This window comes from Asterias amurensis, chromosome 6 (genome assembly GCF_032118995.1).
Source record: "Asterias amurensis chromosome 6, ASM3211899v1".
Lineage (NCBI taxonomy): Eukaryota > Metazoa > Echinodermata > Asteroidea > Forcipulatida > Asteriidae > Asterias > Asterias amurensis.
Window position 1 is genome coordinate 8109866 of NC_092653.1, and position 23111 is coordinate 8132976.

General features: G+C 40.8%; 1 protein-coding gene across 4 annotated transcripts in view; it reads right to left on the reverse strand.

Annotated features, from left to right (window-relative positions):
* LOC139938010 (uncharacterized) overlaps nucleotides 1–23111 on the reverse strand; it is a 31267-nt gene that overhangs the window by 5986 nt on the left and 2170 nt on the right. For 2 of the 4 annotated variants that reach the window (XM_071933357.1, XM_071933354.1), the window contains exons 2-17: nucleotides 19744–19885; nucleotides 13554–13627; nucleotides 12074–12189; nucleotides 11308–11682; nucleotides 10210–10344; nucleotides 9093–9268; nucleotides 7810–7963; nucleotides 6881–7066; nucleotides 6112–6377; nucleotides 5334–5602; nucleotides 4511–4815; nucleotides 3160–3412; nucleotides 2394–2703; nucleotides 1893–2031; nucleotides 463–1229; nucleotides 71–263 (exon numbers count right to left, since the gene is read on the reverse strand). In XM_071933357.1, the coding sequence (XP_071789458.1) occupies nucleotides 71–263; nucleotides 463–1229; nucleotides 1893–2031; nucleotides 2394–2703; nucleotides 3160–3412; nucleotides 4511–4815; nucleotides 5334–5602; nucleotides 6112–6377; nucleotides 6881–7066; nucleotides 7810–7963; nucleotides 9093–9268; nucleotides 10210–10344; nucleotides 11308–11682; nucleotides 12074–12189; nucleotides 13554–13627; nucleotides 19744–19885 (3860 nt within the window). The remainder of the gene's footprint in view (nucleotides 1–70; nucleotides 264–462; nucleotides 1230–1892; nucleotides 2032–2393; nucleotides 2704–3159; nucleotides 3413–4510; nucleotides 4816–5333; nucleotides 5603–6111; nucleotides 6378–6880; nucleotides 7067–7809; nucleotides 7964–9092; nucleotides 9269–10209; nucleotides 10345–11307; nucleotides 11683–12073; nucleotides 12190–13553; nucleotides 13628–19743; nucleotides 19886–23111) is intronic. The other 2 variants (XM_071933355.1, XM_071933356.1) reach the window with 2 other exon arrangements.

Below are 23111 nucleotides of genomic sequence, written 5' to 3' on the forward strand. Positions count from 1 at the left end.
TTGACAATTACCAAAGGTGTCCAGTGTCTTTAACACTCGATCGCCATAAAACAAAACCTAGAACACGAACCTTGTTGGTTGAACTGCTGCTGGCCAGCTTGAGGAGGCCGATGTTGTTGCTGCTGCTGCTGATGTTGTTGTTGGTGCTGCTGTTTCTGCTGCATACCTGCCGCTAATGCACCTTGAAAGGCGTTCATCTGGTTCAAGATCAGTTGCATGGAGGCTAATTGCGGTGACACACCGGGGCGAGTCTGTTGGGTCTGCTGAATGAGATGAATATCAACAGTAAGGTGAAATAGATGGAAATTTGCATCGGGGATAAGGATTGTTAATTTAGGTTTTACCCATACATACCCGATTCTTTAACAGAGCTCGGGAAAGTACGGAGTAACCAGTGTTAACATGAACTCTGCATGAGTTCTTAATAATCAAGGAGATTCCTATTATTTGCTGTGTGTTTACCTGTTGTTGTTGTTGTTGCTGCTGTTGTTGTTGCTGCTGCTGCTGTTGTTGCATCTGTGGAAAAGGATTCCCTCCCCTCATAGGTGAAGGCATTGCAGCTTGCTGAAAAAGAGCTCCACGAATCAGGGTCGCCTGAGCCAGGGCAGCAGCCTGGGCTTGTACTTGAGCCTGTGCAGCTGCCGGCGACGTCATCATACCCGGATTCATCCTCGGCATCCCACCTGCCCCGAACGGGGGTCCCATAGGGCGGGGAGACACGCCCCGGTGCCCTGCCATATTGGGCGGAATCGGCGAGTGACTGTTCGGTCTGGACTGCGGCTGCTGGCGTCTGTTCCTGTCGCCTGAGAAGTTGTGCTCTGGTCCCGGCTGGTTGTGATTATGGGGCTGGTGGTGCTGCTGCTGTTCGGGGTGTCGCCCGGGGTGTCGGGACGGTGAGGAATGTGGCTGGTGTGCAGGCGACAGCGGCGGCTGCATCTTCTGCTGCTGTTGCCCCATCAGATTCTCCCCAGCCTGTTTCTGCTGCTTCATTGGCTGTCTGTGCGGCGAGGACTGTTGTTGGTCTGGCACCATATTTGGCTTATGCATCGGGGATAGACCCCCTTGAGGGCTCAGGGCAACTCTAACCCTGCTTGGTGAGCCTAGCACTGATCCACCATCCGATGAACGAGGAGGTGTAGCTGTGGTCAAGGTCACTGTAGGAGTCTTGATACTCGATGAGGATTTGTCTCCCGGAGCGGGAGTATGCTGTGGGGAACCAGGTATAGTGTCTGCATATACAAAAAGTAAAATAAAAGTTAAGTTTTTGAAATATTTTCCAATGAATTGGAAAACGAACTTATAACAGGTACGGTAAAATAAAAAATAAAAATTGTGTTTCAACAACAATTTTATCCAAGATTTCCTCATTCTATTCTTATTAAAGATCCATAATGGTTATACGCACAATGGGTACAACAAAAATGACCATAAATAAGGGCCCAATGTTACACAGCTGCCTTTAAAAGCAAAAAAAAAAAAAAACAGCTAAGCAAAATTACAAACATTTCAAGTTAAAAACAGCAAAATCATTTTTGCTAAAAGGAAAACCCTATTTGATGGAGTTCTTATGAGCCTGTGGTGATCACTGTAGTTTGTGTCAAGAGCATAGCTTACAGTGAAACAAAGTCACACTTATGCACAGGATATCGAGCAATGTAGCTAAACTAACGTTTCTTTAAGAGGTCTGGGTCAAATTTCATAAAGCTAATTAGCAAAAAATACTGCTCGACAAATTTCTTTGCTAAGCAAAAATTTAGCGAGGCACCAGTCACAACAAGGCAAAGTTAATAAAGATTTTGGCCGGTAACCTATTTCTACTAAGTAATTTATTTCTATGCTTAGCAAGTTTTTGTGCTCATTTATGAAATTGTTCCCTGCTTGTTACATCTTACCTGAGGTCCTGTCACCTTCCTTTGGTTCACCCGGCGTCTTGGGGTCAGCACTGCCAGCCATCTTCGCCTCTGCTCGTGTCTCGTGCATCTTACGGATCACCGATGTTGGCGTAAATGCAGTAGCTAACTTTGGCATTGTCTGAAAGGACAAGGGGGGAAAACAATAACTCGCATTGTATTTGCTTCAATGTAAAATCTCTCCACTGGAAATTATCAATTTTAACAGTAGTCAAAATTGTTGAAAATTAAAGTATTTTACTTTAGTTTATTCAGCAGCTTCATAGTTGACAGACCTAGAATTTTATCTTTGAATGGGCAAGGCCATTTTCTTTTTTTTCAAAAATCTCTATTGTCTAAAGTCCATTGGAATCGTATGTACGCAAAATATATACTTAATGGCCCGACGTTTTTAACCTCTGCTACGGTTGAAATGTCAGCCAAGAACCATTTTTAGCCCTTAGCAAAACAAACATGAAAAGTTACAAGAGAATGCAACAGTACCTTGGTAGGGGTAGTCGGAGGAGGGTTGGTGAAAGTCGTCGTAATCTGCTGAGGTCCCCATCTCTCTGGGATCCCTCCTGGACCCATCGGGACCCCTCCTGGTCCCATCTGGCCAGGATGCATTTGCCCAGGGCCCATCTGGCCAGGGGGCATCTGTCCAGGATGCATTTGCCCAGGCCCCATCTGGCCAGGGGCCATTTGCCCAGGGCCCATCTGACCAGGGACCATCTGCCCAGAGCCCATCTGAACAGGGGGCATTTGTTGCATCATGCCACCGCCCGGCCCTTGTGGACCCGGTGACTTGGACCTGCTGAGACAAATCAATACAGAGAGGAGGCATGGAGTCAAGTTCCAGTAATTCCTTATGCACCTCCATGAGGGAAATGTAAATTTCTGCTGCAATAATAATGATATATGGATTTATAAAGCGCAAATACATTTCTCATGGCATTACAGCAATAGGTGAAAATTGTTGTCAATGATTAAACATTATAAGAATTAAAAAAATTGTAACTCACTAGCGGAGTAGATTTTCAGAATTCAGGAGACTTCTCAGTTCTGAAAAGAACTGTCCTGCTGTCCTGCTTATTAACTACTACCTAGGAGGGAGGTAGCAAATCGGCCGGAACTTCTACTTTCGCTTAATGGATCGCGGGGACTTCTTGTATTAACCTCACTGTCTCAGTTCTTAATTGGTCTAAACATTTCAACTGGCTTGCCCTAGTCACCGTTATCAATCAGGAGATATTGTCCACTATGCACTCACCTTGCAGACTCTCTGGCCATAAACTTCTCCTTCTGAACTTCCAGCTGCCGCTTGATCAACGCCTGCTGCAGGATGTTCTGGGTGTGTTTGGCCAACTCTTGGGGTGACGGCACACGGGGGCGAATGGGTGTCGCAGTTGGACTAGCCGGCATGATAGGGGACCGTGCATTGGGCAGGAGGGGCGAGGTTGCACCCGGTAAGCCAAAGGGTATTGGGCTTCGACCCCCAGGGAGGGGCGACTGCTGGCCAAAAGCTAATGTGGGGAGAAAAAGGTATATTGATATTATTATCTAGGCAAAGGAGGGTTTTTCAGTTATGATCGACAGTTTTAAACTAACCATGAAGACTCATGTAATGCATTTGATCACAAAATGATGCCTAAAACATAAAATAAAAAAACAACTTATGCAGATCAGTTATGGAAAACGTTTATAAACTAAGCATGAGGACTCATGTACTTCATTTGATGAAAAATTATGCCTAAAACATAAAATATAACAAATAACTTATTACATTTTTTACAAAATACATGAAGCAGTTGGTAGCTTATTCACAACCAGAAGTATGGAAAAAAAGTGAATGGAAGTTCTGACATATTTTACAAATATTAATACATGAACCAAAGGACAGAACAGAGGTCATGGGGTGATGCTGGTATTATTCCATTATTTTGACAAAACAATAGATGGATAAAGAGTTAAAAATCTACATAAAACAGGGACAAAATTCAATTTGGGGCTGGTAATTAAAAAGGAAAATGTCAGACAAGGAAAATGTGAACATGTAATTTATAATCTATAAGTTAGTGAAGAAAATGTAATCACAGAATCAATATTAAACATAAGTATGAGGACATAAACAAATCCACGAATGAAGAAACAGCTTCAGTCTTATGCTTAAATTCAATTCAATCAGTGAAAAAATAAACAGTTTTTTCCCTTCATGGTTCCAAAATGTATGACAGTTCCCACTTTATGTCACACAGTATAACTCTGTTCATCTTTAAAGGCATAAACATAGGAAATGTTTGAGGGTACAATTACTGTGTGTTTCTCATAGACACCACAAGCAGAACACAGGTGGTCTGTCAAATTCCTCTCCGAATCAAAATGCTGAATGCATCTCAAAGCCAAACCCCAAATACAGGGCCTAATTTTTAAAAAGCTGTTAAGCAGAAAAAACCTGCTAAGCAAATTTCTTTGCCAAGCAAAAAATGAGTTGGGTACCAACTGCAACAATGTAAACTTAATGGAATTTTGGCTGTTATCCAGTTTCTGTTACGGCATGGGATATTAGGAACAATCTAATTAGTGTATCAATCAAGGCAGTATTTTCAGTTTCTATTTCTAACCTATCGGTGATGGCGTCCTGGGTGTGTGAGGCGGCAGCAGCGCCTGGTGAAGCAAATCCTGTTGAATCGCCGGCGATGGCACTCTACCCACGGGGCTCATCCCACCCTGGGGCGTCATGCCGGCCTGGTTCCTCAGGGCAGCGGCCAGGGTCGGGTTGGTCGAAGCCTGCTGCAGGAGGGCGTTGATCACCTCTTGCTGGTTGGTTGGGGTTGGCTTGAGGAGATGGGGCTGCTGTCTGGTCTGGGGTTGGGGCACCTGGGGCATCATGGTCGCCATGACCTCCTGGTTGATCGGGGAGGGAACTCTGCGAGAGAAGAAGTTATCCATAATTTCTCAAATTTGGTTTTGGTGAACGTCAAGAAAACTAAAAAATTTAAATGAGACTTTTTGTAACAGTCAGAATACCTCTCAGAGTTTTCTTTAAATTTCCGTTACAAAAGAATGCAACGGTGAAGCAATTTTCTTGCATACTTTGATCCTCATTGGGATTATTACTGTGAGGGTACATGTGGATGAAAACAAATTGAACAAAAGGTTACTTTTAAACGTTATACACCATAGGTGACAGCGGGTTTGCTATAACCAGTTACATACATATACAAGAACTCAACACCCAAACTGTTGGGACTGGCATAGTGGTAAACCTGATTACATGTAAAGAATAAACAGTTTAGCAGTGCAGTCCTTAGTCCAACAGAGACAAACAAAACATGCAGTTGGATTTTGATGGGTTGGGAATGATAACATGCAGTTGGATTTCGATGGGTTGGGAATGATAAGAGTTGATAAAACTAGAGTTGAATGAAGACCGCCCCCACTAACCTGTTCACTATATCAGGAACCTGCAGTGTAGGGGGCACAGCCTGCCCATGGGGTCGCCTCCCCTGGCTCCCCAGGACAACGCCTTGTTGCTGATGCTGCCCGTCGCCGCCCATCATGGCCGCCATGCTGAGGGCGGGGCTATTGACGCTGTGAGGAGGATGGGTGTGGCTGAACATCTGCTGGGCTGGGGGTTGAGGGGAGGGCGTCATGTGCTGGCGCAGGAGTTGTACCTCGATAGGAGAGAGGGAGCGCCCCTCCACTGGATGCTGCTGTGGATGATAACAATTCGCTCCAATAAAACAGCTGTTCATATTTACATGGTTCCAAACAAGATTACTATTTACTAGGTTTATGTTCCTATTGACTATAGCCCTTTTCACACTGTGACCAGCCTTTTTACACTATAATCGCTTTACCCCCGGTATTTCCCCGGTCTACCCTTGCGAATCAGCATACATGTATGTTGGGGAATCGCAACCCCTGCTCCAGAATAGGGTTAAGTGGTAAAACCCTGGGGTATACTTGCAACCGGAAACCAGAGGAATAGGGATGCAGTGTGAAAGTATAAACAAGTGTGGGGTAAAAAATGCTTGGGGCCTCTCCAGGGCTATATTCCACGGGGATATGGCATACATGTACAGTTTAAGAAGAGCTTATAACACATACATGTACAACTTGGTAAACATACAAAACTCAATTTGCATAATGATCACAAGTGCCTGTGGTGTAAAAGATGTAAAAATGTAAAAGCCTGCACTGATAGAGATAAAATACTTACCATGCCAGCATTTGGCAGACTTCCAGCAGCCCTCATGCTGGACACAAAGCGATTGAACGCAGTCTGGTCTTCCTTGGACTGTCCGGCCATCATGCTGAACAGTCCACCAAGCTGGTTCATCCTCTCCCTGCTGGACTGAGCCATGGTGTTGCTCAGAGGTACAGGGGCCGGCGGAGTGGTCCTGCCCATCGCCGGTCTAGTGGTGATGGTGGTCTGCTTCAGGCCGGCTTCTATCTCGGCGAGACTCTTCACCTGGCCTTGTGGCGCTGCAAGAGAGGGGGGAAGAGATTGAGGCTGAGGGATGTTTGAAGCTTTGCATGATGTGAAGGATAAAAATAAACTATAAATAATAGTTCATTTGCGGGTACAAGCAAGAAATAAATCTCTTTTGAGGGAGAATTCGCTCTGAAAAGAGCCGGTTTGGTCTTGACGTTTTGAGCAGTATTAACTATGACCAAATTAACTATAAATAATAGTAAACTTGCGGGTACAACCATGTACTTCTTCTTAAGAGGAGCAGAGTATACTGTTTGAAATATCAAGACCAATCCGGCTCTGTTTTCAGAGCCAACATTCCCTCAAAAAAGAATTAATAATTGGTTGTACCTGTTAGTTTAATATTATTTATAGTTAATTCTTAATATCAGCACCATGCAAAGCTTCACACATCACTTCTTACTAACTAATCGAAAGAGATTTTCACATGGTGCTACTGCAAACCTCACCTAATTATACTCCCAACCATTCAGAGTTTTAAAATCCTACTTACCAGGGTAGTTCTGGGCCGAGCGTCCCTGACCGCCGCTCTGCAGGATATGCAGTAGAGACTGCTGGGTCTGAGGTTGCTGGGACGAAGGATGGGACTGGCGATGGGACCCATGGTCACCCATGGGTTTGATCGGCGTGAACACAGACGCAGGCGACATCAGCGCTGGACTGTTTCGATGTGTCAATTCTGGAGCCAAACAACAAATTTGTCTCAATATTTTGTTGCCTAAAACATTTAGTTAAAATCTACAAAAAATCTACTCCGCGGTAGTAGAATATTAAAGCAATCGCACAACATCGGTAAACAGCATTGTCCAAAGGCCCACACTTCGTGTATCACAACTTTTATATAAAATAACAAACCTGTGAAAATTTTGGCTCAATCGGTCATCGGAGTAAGGAGAAAATAACGGGAAAACCCACCCTTGTTTTCGCACGTTTCGCCGTGTCATGACATGTGTTTAAAATAAATCCGTTATTCTCGATATCGAGAATTGATAATTGTTTTAATGTTTCTCAAAAGGTAAAGCATTTCATGGAATAATATTTCAAGGGAAGTCTTTCACCATTACCTTCCGTAAACCCTGTAAGTTATTTGTAAATCTGTGAACTTTTAATTTTTGTTTTGTTCAGAAAGTGTCCAATGGCTTTAAGCAAAACAAGTTCTATAAAGAACAAAATCGTGTGACAATGGTGTTTTTTCTTTCATTATCTCGCAACTTCGATGACCAATTGAGCTCAAATTTTCACAGGTTTGTTATTTTATGCATATTTTGAGATACACTTCTATGAGGACAATTTTAATTTGTATTGGAACTTTGCTAAGGGCACCACAGCAAAAGCACAGGGCACTACAGCATTTGCTGTGGGTGCCGTGGGATGTTTCGAGGCCTGGCAATGCTTTAGGAAGCAACTATTTGTTGTAGTTACCATTCAAGAAGTCCAGTTCGTCGTCATGAAGAGAAGACTTCCTGCTGTTGCTACGACTTGTGCTGCTGCTCCTGCTACGACTCACCGTGGACGTGAAGAGATGACTGAATCTACTCTTACCGGTCCGCTCAGCTTCATCAGGACTAGCAACCATCTAGGGAGGTATCAATAAGAGTATGGTATCAGGCCAAAAGTCCCTAATATATTTCAAAAGATTCAGTAATTCATGTCTTGTTCAGCCTTTTTGTGATACACCTTCCTCATGAAAGTTCATCATATATATAATGAAAAGAAACATGTTATTTGGTCTTGTGCAGTAACAAACATTTTGAGTCCCAATTAACTCAGCCACAAGACATGTGATCTTACAAAGATTTTCCTTAAATTTGAGTTCTAGTTTTGGAATTCCATCTACATGTTTGCCTTTCCAAATTCACAAAAATATGGCAATTCCCATTCCGAGCTACATTCTATTTCCTTATGCCGGGAAAATATGACAATGAAGGGATATTTCGCAAACAATGGTGCTTTCTAGACACCCAAATGCAGCAAAATGTTATCAGACGATTCTGTTGCATGGTGAAGTGAACTGGCTTATGCCAGCCTTACGCCACTGGGGGCAGTTTAGCCTGTCTTGTCTACCTCAGTCATGCACAAGTTATCTCCCAGTTGCAGCAGGTACAATGTCTGATTACAATTGTACTGAACCCAATAAAATGTCCATGTATTAGAACAATGGGACCCGTGGGAACGCGCAGGAGTTTGTATCCTTCACAGGTGAAAGCAATGTACATCGGACCAAAGTGGTCCCATAAATATTTTAATGTAGGCTCAAGACTAAGCTTGGGCGATATCACGATATTATCGAATATCGCGATATGAATTTGGAAACGATTTCGATATCGGATGGATTTGGTTTTAATCGAAATATCGATACACACCGATATATCGTGATATATCGCGATAATCGCGATACATCTCGGTATCGATTAAATATCGTGATGTATTTGCTAGCTGAGACATCTTGCACTCAATAGGTTTTGAAAAAAACCAGAAGAATAGGTCATTAGAACACCTCTCTTATGCTATGACTGTCTCTTCTACAACTTTCACTTGGAGTTTGAAGACTGACGATATCAAATTTAATTAATCGCGATTATATCGAATATCGCGACATATTGTCGGCGATATATCGTGAATAAAATAAATTGATATCGCCCAAGCTTACTCAAGACTATTTTTCGAGCAAGGATGAACAAAAGTTCACAAAAAATGAGACTCACCGGCATGGGAATATTGTCAGCAAACTTGAAGAAGTCATTGATGTCGAAGTCCTTGCTGGGCGTGGTGCCGCTGGTGTTGTGGCTGTTCTCAAATCGCTCCCGTCCACCCTCTGGGGAGCTGGAGCTTGCCGTCTCCATACTACCGTTACGATCTGCGACTGATGGACCCGTGTTTCCTGAAGAAAAAAAATACTCTTAGGTTTAACAAAATAATGAGATCGTCTTTTTACACCATACTCGTTATTTCATCAATTAGTTGTTTTCCCTTTCTTAAAGGCAGTGGACACTATTGATAATTGTCAAAAACTAGCCTTCACAGTTGGTGTATCTCAACATATGCATAAAATAACAAACCTGTGAAAATTTGAGCTCAATTGTCGAAGTTGCTAGATAATAATGAAAGAAAAAACACCCTTGTCACACTAAGTTGTGTGTGTTTAGATGGTTGATTTCGAGACCTCAAGTTCTAAATCTGAGGTCTCGAAATCAAATTCGTGGAAAATTACTTCTTTCTCGAAAACTATGGCACTTCAGAGGGAGCCGTTTCTCACCATGTTTTATACCATCAACCTCTCCCCATTACTCGTCACCAAGGAAGGTTTATGCCAATAATTATTTTGAGTAATTACCAATAGTGTCCACTGCCTGTAAAAACTGAAACTTGAGAACAGTGTTGTAGCTAGCACAATTTTGTTTTTGCTAGAACAATTTTAGTGGTTCTAAATCCAATTTAGTCCACCAAGGGCGAGCGGTTATTTATGTTTGGATATATGGGGCCATCATTGCTGAAGTGTAACCTTGTGGGAAATCTGTGCTGTGCAACACAGTGTTTTTTGCTCAGAGTGCTGGGTGAAATTCGTTAGTTCTGGGCATGCCTGCCCGGCACCGGCCCACAGTGGCTTCAACACTGCTTGAGAAGATTTATTTACTAAGCAAATAGTAAAGTCAGAACAAGTGAGGGGGCTTATTGGTTCAGAACAAAACATTCAGGAATATTTGATAAAAACAACAATTTTCTAGGTGGGCTAGGGGATCATAAAACTGCCAAATACTTCAGATGATTCATCCAACCCACAAGTTGGGATTTTCCGATAGTTCAAAGAAGACCATTCCATACCTGTATCCTTGGCCTCTGTGTCGCTTCCACTGTCGTCCAAGTGCTTGTTGCTGAAACCACGCAGTACGATGGTGTCTGACTGGCTCTCCGGTCCCTCGGTAAACCACTCTGGCTCCTCGTGTCTTGGTGCTCTCCCTGAAGCAAAAAATCAAATGGAGTCAGATATACTTTGAGATTTCTTTGGGTTGTGTCTAAAAGAATAGTTCATCATTGGTTAATGAGTAAAGCCTAGATCATACTTCCTTTTTGAAGTCAAAAATTTGCACTGAATAATGCGCATCAGTTGACTTGTGCTCAACTCCGGCGAAAACAAGTATGAATCAGACTTCAATTCATGCCTTTTTGTGTGCTTACGATTAGCAGCCCTATGAAATGGAAATCACACAGTACGCACAAAACCGTCGGTTAAGCAGCTCAATGAAATGAACCCTTCCCATGTAATATGCTAATTACATTCACGCATGCGTACAGACCCTGTTGGTTGGCAAACACCATAGAGTTGTGCACTAAGCAGACGCGCAATCGCATCTGCGTGACGCACCCATTAGCCGTGTACAAAACAGTGCGATGTTCCCTCATTTTGCCAACCAAAACGTTAGTGCGTGCAATCAGTGAGATTCCAGTTTGCTATGATTACAACGAATTTTATGATTATTACTGTTAACTTTTAACATGCTAAAGGCATTGGTAATTGCTCAAAATAATTGTTAGCATAAAGACTTATTTGTTAGCAATCAATGCAGAGATGTTGATACATGTAGTATAAAACATTGTGAGAAACGGCTCCCTCTGAAGTAACAATGTTTTCCATTAAAATATTTGTACTTGATTTCAAGACCTCAGAATTAGATTTTGAGGTCCCAAAATCAGGCATCTGAAAGCACACAACTTTGTGTGACAAGGGTGTTTTCTCTTTCATTATTATCTCGCAACTTTGAAGACCAAGTGAGTTTCACAGGTTTGCTATATGTGCACATGTTGAGATACACCAAGTGAGAAGACTGGTCCAAAAGTGTCCAATTCTTTTAAACAAACATTTTGTATTACAATAATCTTCAACCTTTTCTGTAAAGTTTACAGACTGAAAGAAACCCTTACATGATCGGTCAGCAGTACCATGGCTTCCTCGTCTGTTAATGACCCTGGGGTTGTTGTCTCTATCACCATATCTACCACCGTCTCTGCCAGTGCCCCCTTCTCTATCTCGATCTCGGGGCCGATCCCTCACGTCTACCTCCCTCTCCTCGTCCAGGGAGCGGTTTCGCGTGATGATTCGGCCGCTCCCGATGCGGCGCGTCGGCAGAGTGCGGGGAATGTTATCCTTATCCCGGTCGCTGCTGAAGTTTGAGCCCAGATGGGTGGGGAGGGTGGTGTTTAGAGGGGTTGTGACGCTGCAGCCGTGCCCGAAGCTGCGACGCTGGGGGCTCAGAATGATGCCATCTTTGTCATCCTTTAAACGATCTTTGACATCACCTACATATTGAAAAAGAAATCAGCAAATAAGTGTACTGGTTACATAAAGTTTGATTTGAAGACGACAATCAGAATATACGACTGAAACGTTGAGTTGTTAACCACCCTCTCCTTTTAGAACCAACACTACTCAACAAGAGATATTCACAAAGAACAAAGTGTTACCACAAGCCTCTCTTAGACATAATTATTGTTTTACTTGACACATCAAAAAATAAGTTAGGTTTCGGTGAAACCATGTAACCAAGTCTCTTTATGTGAGTAATGGTGGCTAAGTGAAGAGCTGGTTTCTGCAGAACGTTTGATCAGTGTGCTCTGAACATTATACCAAACTTCATAGAATTATTTTTTTATAAATCAAGTTTTCAGGAGTATTATATTGAATACAAACCAGTAAATTTCTTTCTGTCGCGACCTCCTTCCTGCAGGGTCAAAGGTGACGGCCCACGAGACCTCTTGCCGGACAGAGAGCCATGCCACTTCTCAGGATCCCAAACACCATTGTCACTGTAATGAAACAAGAGAGAGAGAGAGACCCGAGAGCAATACATCAATTAGCATTAAAGGCAGTGGACACTATTGGTCATTACTCAAAATAATTATTAGCATAAAACCTTACTTGGTAACGAGTAATGGGGAGAGGTTGATGGTATAAAACATTGTGAGAAACGGCTCCCTCTGAAGTGATGTAGTTTTTGATAAAGAAGTAAATTTCCACGAGTTTGATTTCGAGACCTCAGAATTTGAATTTGAGGCCTCAAAATCAAACATCTGAAAGCACACAAGTTCGTGTGACAAGAGTGTTTTTTCTTTCATAGTTATCTCGCAACTTCGACGACCGATTGAGCTCAAATTTCACAGGTTTGTTATTTTATGCATGTTGAGATACACCAAGTGAGAAGACTGGTCTTTGACAATGACCAACAGTGTCCACCGTCTTTAAGTTATCTATATGCCAAGACTAGCCTGTATCAGATTTCAAATTCAACTCTGGAATTCACACATATTATGTGTAACAAGGGTTTAGCAATTGCCATGTTAAACAGGGCCCTACACGTATTTCATAAAGCCTATAAGCACGAACACCTTCTAAGCCAAGGAAAATCTAGCTTAGCAAAAACAGGTTACCAGCAAATATTCCATAAGGTTTACATTGTTGTGACTGATGCCCCACTCATTCTTTGCTTAGCAAAGAAATTTGCTAAGCAGTATTTTCTGCTGAACAGCTATATGAAATTGGGGCTGGATCATATCGCATTGGGGCTACAAGCTTCATTGCCCTGCTTTTTTATTCTGCAGCTTTGACAAAAGACTGCATTTTGATAATATACTCTATGCATTAAAGACATCATGCCGCCATCGTAGAGGTATAGCCATGATGAAACAATGGAAACGTACACCCGCAGCGTAATGAATGGTACAATGAACAGCCTGTAGCCAAGTTAGAGTGCTTACTCAAATGGCGTCTTGCGTATACAATCTTTTGGGTCTGGGATTTGCCCATTTGCTATTGATTTGCTAATCATGTTGCACTGAGCCGTCCTGATTTGTGCACAAGTAAGAGATTTGTTGTTGCAGACCGAATATCTTATAGCACTGCAAGGTGCACAAAGGGGAATGGAGCTCTTTTATTGGAATGTGAAGTACGCATGAGCACAATTTTGGTAAGCGAATGTGTTATACCATTGATAGCACTGGTCATTTAATGCAATGATTTATGTACGTGTTGCTTACTAAAATGGCACCCAGTGCGTACTTTACATTTCGGCATGAGTTCCCCATGTTATGTGCAGCGCTATACGATCTTTGTCACAGACCAAGATGTAACTTTCCTTCGATGTAAAGATGAAATTCTATAAATAAGTACTCACTCGCAGTATTCCTCAGACAGACAAATTGGCTTCCTCTTGGTAGCTGGGCTGTCTCTTAGGTTAAATAACTCTTCCTGTTGGGGAAATAAGACAACCAAACGATGTTATGAGTATCTGTGTATTACATTGTTTACAAAAATCCTGCCTGAGTAGTGACACACAGTTTACTGTATCAGTCACTGATCTCTTGCGATGCGTGATCTTTAAATTGCAGCTGTGTTTTTAAAACCACTCTCTTGAGGATTTCATGTTGACATCTGTTAACGCTGTCCATGTCAAAAAGACATCACTGAACTTGAACTAGGACTTAAAAAAAAAACAATAGTTTGGGCGGAAACAGTCTATCCAAATTATTAAACAATGGGTAACAGTTTGTTGTCTACAATGACTGTATGACACCATACATGTACAAAAACCATGAACAATACGTTCCCTCGTGTGCAATGACAAAAGACATAACGGAGCTGGAATAAGCACTCACAGAAATCAGTAGTTTGGGCCACCACAGTCTACCCCCAAGAAAAGAAAAAGAAGGAATAGACATTTTATGCGGATGACTTTATGACACCTACAATAATCATGTTTCCTATTCCTAATTGAAATGACCATGTTCAAAGTTACTTTATAAACAATACATCGTTCTATTGCTGGTATGATATTTATTTTATAGTTTTTAGTTATAATTATAATTACGAACACACTACTAAAAATCCGGTGTAAAACTACCCCTCTTTACCAAAGTATATGTTATAAATCAAGGTTTGTTCACTTTATTGCAAGTGTGTGTAAATAAACGATGACGAATGTCATCATCTACATTCTGATTGCAGTTTGGGTGTACACAGACATATTTTTCCAAACCAAATAGTTTAATGGTGCCTAATTGGGGACTCCGAGATGCAATGTGGAAGTGGTCACACAGGATGTAATTTGAATTTAAATTGTTTTAATCTGAGCGTTTCAAAAAGTTTACCAGAACAATGAGTACATTTTGCAGAGTTTATAATTTTCTTTGAAAACAAAGTATAGCATAATTTGGTAAAATGTCAATACAACAGCAAAACAACAATAACAGCAAAACAACAACAGCAGCAACAACAACAGCAATAATAACAGCAGCAACAACAGCAGCAACAATAACAGCAGCAACAATAACAGCAGCAACAATAACAGCAGCAACAATAACAGCAGCAACAATAACAGCAACAGCAACAGCAACAGCAACAGCAACAGCAACAGCAACAGCAACAGCAACAGCAACAGCAACAGCAACAGCAACAGCAACAGCAACAGCAACAGCAACAGCAACAGCAACAGCAACAGCAACAGCAACAGCAACAGCAACAGCAACAGCAACAGCAACAGCAACAGCAACAGCAACAGCAACAGCAACAGCAACAGCAACAGCAACAGCAACAGCAACAGCAACAGCAACAGCAACAGCAACAGCAACAGCAACAGCAACAGCAACAGCAACAGCAACAGCAACAGCAACAGCAACAGCAACAGCAACAGCAACAGCAACAGCAACAGCAACAGCAACAGCAACAGCAACAGCAACAGCAACAGCAACAGCAACAGCAACAGCAACAGCAACAGCAACAGCAACAGCAACAGCAACAGCAACAGCAACAGCAACAGCAACAGCAACAGCAACAGCAACAGCAACAGCAACTGCAACAGCAACAGCAACAGCAACAGCAACAGCAACAGCAACAGCAACAGCAACAGCAACAGCAACAGCAACAGCAACAGCAACAGCAACAGCAACAGCAACAGCAACAGCAACAGCAACAGCAACAGCAACAGCAACAGCAACAGCAACAGCAACAGCAACAGCAACAGCAACAGCAACAGCAACAGCAACAGCAACAGCAACAGCAACAGCAACAACAACAACAACAACAACAACAACAACAACAACAACAACAACAACAACAACAACAACAACAACAACAACAACAACAACAACAACAACAACAACAACAACAACAACAACAACAACAACAACAACAACAACAACAACAACAACAACAACAACAACAACAGCAGCAGCAGCAGCAGCAACAACAACAACAGCAGCAGCAACAACAGCAAACAAACACAAACAAACAAAGGAACAGACATGGTTAACTAATGCCCACAACTTCACAGAGGTAACAGAGGTAATTGCATCCATGAACTTGGAAGGCCCTTGAAAAAAATTTCAGCAGAAACTTTGCATCGATCACCAGGTGGTCTTTACTAAGAAAAAAAACTGCCAAGCCCTTACAAGAGTGAAACATCAGGCCTGTTAATTCTTATCTCAAATTTAGGAATTAATTTCCATCTGAAATGCTGTCAAATTCAGCCTCAGCAGAGAGACCCAAAACCACCATTTTCTTATTTTGGTTGCTGCAATCAAATTAAGCCAGATATGAACAAAATCCCTGACACAAACATCATCCGTTCTTTGCTTTTTCACTTTAACATAACCACCAAACCAAAAACCAAATAATTTTTTTTTTACAATACTGGTTAAAACTGTCTTAAAAAAAAGAAGTTCTTTCCCTTCAAAGTCACAAACACAGTGTTCCAACCCTACATGTACTATCTCATCACATAAAATACTTAACGATACAAAGTAATTAGTAGTCACTAACCCTGATGCACCAATCTCAATCAAACTTGATACTGCTTAGGTACAGTATTTATCAACTTTCATTCAAAGCTCGCCCTCAATATAACTTGGCACACATTGCACCCAATTTAATTTGGCGCTGGTGCGTTCCGATGTCAGGAACCTCTACGAGGGAGAGTCTAATGTCAGGTGTATTATTTACAAAGTGACAGTGTCATCAAAATGGACCAGTGGTCCGCTATGATAAAAAAGCTCTGACCTACGTCAAGCCTAGTGCGTATTGTACTGTAGTAACAGATGCTAGAGCCGCAACAAATATCATTAGACATTGTACACAGGATCACAAACGGAATGTTTGTATATTGTGGCGTTTTGGCTTTGATTGTATACATGTAGGCCTGATGCCAACCATAAGGCAGAGAATCGTCTGCCCCCGCACCAATGTCTGAAAAAACATGTTATGGTTTCTAGTTGGTTTTCCAAGAAGAAAAAAAACAACACATTGTGTAAAGTCTTTTCAGGTGGATCTGCAATGGGTAGGTTAACAATGGGTGTGTAGGAGCATTAATGTTGAGCAGTGAATCACAGTGTCACCTAAACCACAACCATACACCTAAACCACGCATCTTGCCCAACGGTAGACAAAATAATCGATAAACACCATGATCTTTTTAAATAATAAAGAATGTGGAGACAGTTTGTGGAGACAGCGTGGAACATTGTTCTTGATAATTTTGATGGAGCAAAGGCAACTTTTGTACGGCCTGGCGAAAAATATCTTTGTTTCCAGTAACAGGAAAACAAAATTAAACTACATGTTATTAATTTGTTTTGCAGGATTTTATATGAAAGATTTCTTCCATTTTTATGCAATCAGATTTCATCAAAAACTTGAAACAATGAATTTTTATATATTAAAAAGTAAAGATCAAATAACAATTAAAATAGAAAATTATTTCCTGAAGTATGTTAGTGTACAGGTTTTTGAACAGTCAGTCATGTTACAGCAAACAAACTTTTTTTTAGTTAGGCCTAATGAAAATGGTCCGACCATCAACAAATATTGACGTCTGTGGGGAAAACTTGTGTGGGCAGATTTTAAACATCATCAGCGGCAAAACCAAGACTTCTGTTGGTAATGACCTTGATTATGGGAGCATTATTTGTTCACATTGACACCTTTTAAAGGGAAGGTACACTATTGGTTGTTGTCAAAGACCAGTCTTCTCACTTGGTGTATCTCAACATACGCATAAAATAACAAGCCTGTAAAAATTTGAGCTCATTTGGTCATCGCAGTTGGGAGAAAATGATGAAAGAAAAAACACCCTTGTTGGGCGAACCTGTCTGCTTTCAGATAGGAATAAAAGACTTAGCTAGAAGTCTTTTATTATTTTAGTGAGAAATTACCTCTTCCTAAAAAACTACGTTATTTCAAAGGGAGTCGTTTCCCACAATGTTTGATACTACCAACGGCTCTCCAATGCTAGTTACCAAGTCAGTTTTTAAGTTGATATTTGTTTTGAGTAATTACTAAACGTGTACCTTCCCTTTAAACAATACTATCGTATAAAAGTCTCCAGTATATCCCAATAACGACCCGTGGGGGTATTAGAACTTCAAAGTGCAATGTACAATCGCTTGCCTTTCTATTAATTTCAAGCAATAAACCACGAGGGAAACTGACAAGAATTTTTCTTTGATTTTTTGGGGTTGAATAGAGAATTGACTAGAGTGGGATTCAAACCAACGACCTCTGGATTAATGTGCCGGCATTCTACCTTGTGGTTTATATTGAGAATTTAATTTATTAATTTTGGGTTGAAAAAAAAAAAAAAGTGAAGGACTTGAACCTGTATCTTCCGGACTAACAACAATGCACTGTAATGTAGCACCTTGTAAACCGTTACAACATAAATCGATCTCAAAAGTTTTATTTTAAAAATGTATAAGGTTTGCAATTTTTTGTTTTATTTAAGACTGCAAAAAATAGTTGAATGTCAGGCCATTAAAATGTCGACCCTAGCAGAGTCTTTCTTGAAGGCTATTACATGTATCTTTCTTACTATAACTGAGCTATCTAGCCCAAATGTTGGCGGTCTCCCTCGGTCTCCCTAGCATGGCACCCAAATCAAATAGGGAAACCACCAACATTAGGGCTAGAAAGCTCAGTTGGTAGAGCGCCGGCATGCTTATCCAGAGGACGCAGGTTCAAACCCTGTAAACCCGTCTTTGTCTTTGCTCAACCCCAAACACTATTAGTTTTAAAGTAGAATAATCTACCTGTACATCTATTTAACATCTATTGAGTAGGCCTACTCAACCATGTACACGTAGATCATTCTAAAAAAATTAATATTTGGGTTGAGCAAAATAGATTGATAATATTGGCAATATTGATAATATTGATAATATATGATTGATAATAGTGAGTACTCCACCTTTAACATTGTGGAGTACTCGCAGCTAGGCCTGGGCGAATTATTCGAATATCCGGTTAATGGCGAATAGGTTTTCCTATCCGTAACCGCGAATGCCTTTTTTTTCTTAACCGGATATCCGCATAGGGCGCGAATAGCTATTTATAAACCGGATAGTTCTGAAATTACAACCGAGTAACCGGATATTCTTTAATATCCGAATATCCGCGGACGTCGGGCGACAACTGATATGAATGATTTGTCTGAATCCTTATGAAACTTCTATTAAGACAGCATAAAACAGCATAAATTAAGTATTAAACTATGCTCACCTCCGTGAAGAGTTAAAACAATGACATTTCTGACGTAATTTGTTCAAAGATTACAAAAGTTTTCCTTCACGTAGAGTGAATCACGATCAAAAGAAAAAGCAAATCGCCATCTTTAAATTAGATCCGGTCATTTTTATGAATGAACCGAGTGACACCGTCTAAAACTAATATCAATCCGCCCATAAGATCTCATTCACAAACGAACAGCGCCCTCTAGCGGCAAAAAAAAAAAAAAAAACTTTTTTTTTTTTTTTTTTTTTTTTTAAAGCGCCCTCTAGCGGTGAAAAAACTATTCGAATATCCGGTTAATTTCGGATAGTTGGCCAGCGGTATCCGAATAACAAAATTTCACTATTCGCCCAGCACTACTCGCAGCATCATACTGCTACACATGAAATTCATTTCTTTGTTTCTGATCGACACCTGGAACTAGTGAGACTGCCAATATTATCAATCTAATTTGCTCAACCCCAAATTCTATTCATCTTAAAAGAATTGTCGTACGTGTACATGGTTGAGTACTCAATTAAGATGTTTAATTTGTGTCAGGGTTAAAGAATAGTTAATTTTGGTTTTACATTTGCGTAAGGGTAAAACCAAAACTAATAATCTACTTGTATTTTGGTCGAGTACTGACAGCTTCATGTTCTTTGCTTCTACCCGACACCCGGAACTATTGAAAATGCTAAAAAAACGGCTAGACAGCTCTATTGGTAGAGCACCTGCACATTAATCCGGAGGTTCAAACCCTGCTCTCATAAATTTGTCTTTGTTCCCCCTAGAATTCTATAAATTTTAGTACATAGCTGAGTACTCACAGCGTCATATTGCCACTTGATGTTCTTGGCTTTGACTGGGGTCTCCGGCTGCTTCTTGGGCTTCTCACCACCACCACCACCACCCTCCTCTTCTTCCTTCTCTCCTCCTTCCTCATCAGGCTCAGACTTCTTAATCATCCTCCTGAGAATGATAAAAAAAGTCAATGGGTTATAAATGAACTAACAGTTGCTCTCTTTACATTGAAGTGACGATGACTAGAGCAAGCTAGTCGAATGGTTGAGACCAACTAACAACTGCACTGATCTGTTGTTGCAAGATTTGCTTACTAGAGTAGCGTCCAGTGCATAGTACTTTACAGTTCAGCCCAAGTTCCCCCTATTTCATTTACCTGCGGTGATCTACAATGGTGACGTACAATACAAGCAGCACACTAGGTTTTTAAAATAGTACACAGTGCATTTATAACTTACACTGTACAAAATTGCTCTAATTAGCAATGCAACTTTGTACACAAGGTGCACTGTCTATTCACCAGAGACTACTGTAATTAGCGGATACTGTACATTTGCAATATATGCATGCTAATTTTTATGCAACACAGCACAGTTTTACAAGTAAACAGAATAATAAAAACAGCCCTAAACCTAGAACTGTCAGAGAACACTGTGCAAGATAATTCTTAAAGGCAGTGGACACTATTGGTAATTACTCAACATAATTATTAGCTCAAAACCTTTCTTGGTAGCAAGTAATGGGGAGAGGTTGATGGTATAAAACATTGTGAGAAACGGCACCCTCTGAAGTGCCATAGTTTCCGAGAAAGAAGTAATTTTCCACGAATTTGATTTCGAGACCTCAGATTTAGAACTTGAGGTCTCGAAATCAACCATCTAAACGCACACACCTTCGTGTGACAAGGGTGTTTTTTTCTTTCATTCATATCTCGCAAGTTCGATGACCGATTGGGCTCAAATTTTCACAGGTTTGTTATTTTATGTATATGTTGAGATACACCAACTGTGAAGACTAGTCTTTGACAATTACCAATAGTGTCCACTGCCTTTAAAGATGCACGATTTGATGTATAATATGCATTCACAATTCACAGTGTGTATGGAAATTTGTCCAAATATAGCTCCCTGCCATTAATCACTTCTATTATTAAGTGTACATATCAGTATCGGAATAATATGCAACTTGTCAAAACTGGGACTTATCAAAGTCCACAACACTGTCATGACTGTATACAGCTCACATATTCATACATTTACTCTATCCACCTACACAAAATGCATCCTTTTAAAATCTTGCACGTACAAGCTCTCAAATATTTATCACTAGGGCCCAATTTTTTAAAGCCTATAACTTAATAAGCACAAAAACTAGCTTTCAAACCTCAAAAAAATGTTGCTTATTAGGAAAAAAGGTTACCAGCCAGAATACCACACATTTACCCTTACTGCGACTGGTACCCGTTTCTTTCTCGCAAAGAAATTTGCTTAGCAGAAGTTTCTGCTTTTCAAACAGTCTTATGAAATTGGGTCTGGGTCTAATAAATTGTTCTTGCAGGCCTAATGCTTCATTTTTGAAATGGCAACTGGACACCCAGACATTTTCTCCTTGGTAAAGGGCATCGCAATAAGGATTTTTTGTAATTTCTATTGGAGCATTACAAGGGGCACAAAGGCAATGACCAGGGCCAGTTGCAAGTAAAGGGCATGTTCTTGATAAGGGCAAGACAGTTTTTCTTTAATAAAGGGCATCTCTATACAATGGCAAGGACAACCTTTCCAAAGGGGCACCAATGAAATAATAAAGGAAATAGATGCAACTGTCGCCATTTAGTCTCAACAAATTATCAGGCCTGTATCACACATACATCATGTATGTATATGTACATTGTACCCATGAATAACAACATCCAGTTCAAGAAAACGTTGTTTATAATTTGATAGACATGAATAACTATATTAATTTTGGTTTTTACCCATACATCGATGTGTGTTAGCACTGTATACTAAATACTTTCCCGAGTCCTGTGAACAAATATCAACTAGGCATACTACTCGAGTGGGATTCGAACCCACAACCCTTGAAATTCTAGAGCAGTGTCATACCAACTAGACTACCGAGATTGCCGTATGGTACCATGTTTTGAATGGATCTACACAGTCCCAGTTAGTTCTGTGCACAGTTGACTACATGTAGTTGTGGCTCCATACACAATAGATAGTTCCCGCGTGACGTAACTCGGCCATCTTCACGGGCAATTTGGAACACACAGCCATGTGTTTTGCGCGAGAACAGCAAGCAGCAAGCGCACATTTCACAAAACTCTTGCATGAATGGTTAGTAAACAGCGTGGTTGCGTAAGAACAACAGTATGTTTGTACATGTAGCAGAAGATGCTGGAATGTCAGCCTTTCCTTAACTACAGGACAAACACACGGCATGACTTAAACAAATTACTACAATAAAAATAAGATATAAAATGTAGTACACTGAATTAGTTACCATGAATGCAAGATACATTTTGGACTAGAAAATACACTCGATAGTAATTAAAACGTCCTAAATGATGTTCAAATCCTTCAAATAAACCAGGCTACCCAACCTTGGCATTTTCTCACAATGTAGTGAAGCAAAAAGGGACAGAACTTTGCTCATGATGCATTTATGCAATGAACACATGTGGAATCTACCAGTATGCACGCTAGCAATCAAAATACATTCAATAAGGGAGCTAGCTTTTGGACTCGCATGTAAATGTACAAAACAAAAGATGTCAGACATAGCTTGGAATAAGAGGGTCGGATTGGAACCAATCTTAATGAGGAGCATACTATTTGAGAGATTTATTTACAAGCAGTGTTTCAGTTTGACTACACAGGCCTAATAGGTAATTTGGAGGCAGTTATGTTGCCTCCACGCCCTTTGAAAGTGACTTTCCCTGCCAGGGTTCTTGTCTTTTGTTTTGTCTCTAGTGTTTTGTGTTCCAACCCCACTGGAGGTGTTTCCTACACAATCCTTGTATCTGCCCACGGCCAGGCCATGCCATGCCAGGTTTCTCAGTAATTTGCTAGTGTTTTTACACATTTCTATTCTTTTTATAACCATTGTATTGCTGTTACTTGTACATCTTTGATGTGCAATTTTTTTATACATGTACATGTTTTTTCATGTTTGCTGGCAAATAAAATGAAATGCCCAAGCCGAAATTGAAATTGTCCTCTTAGTCTTACATACATGCACACATGTCATAGCGGTGCCCTTCAATGAGTAAAAACGGCCGTTCTCTTTTTGTACAAGAACAAAGTACCAGGCCTGTGTTTTAAAGGAACACGTTGCCTTGGATCGGTCGAGTTGGTCTTTGAAAAGGGTTTTGTGACAGTTTGTTATAAAATGC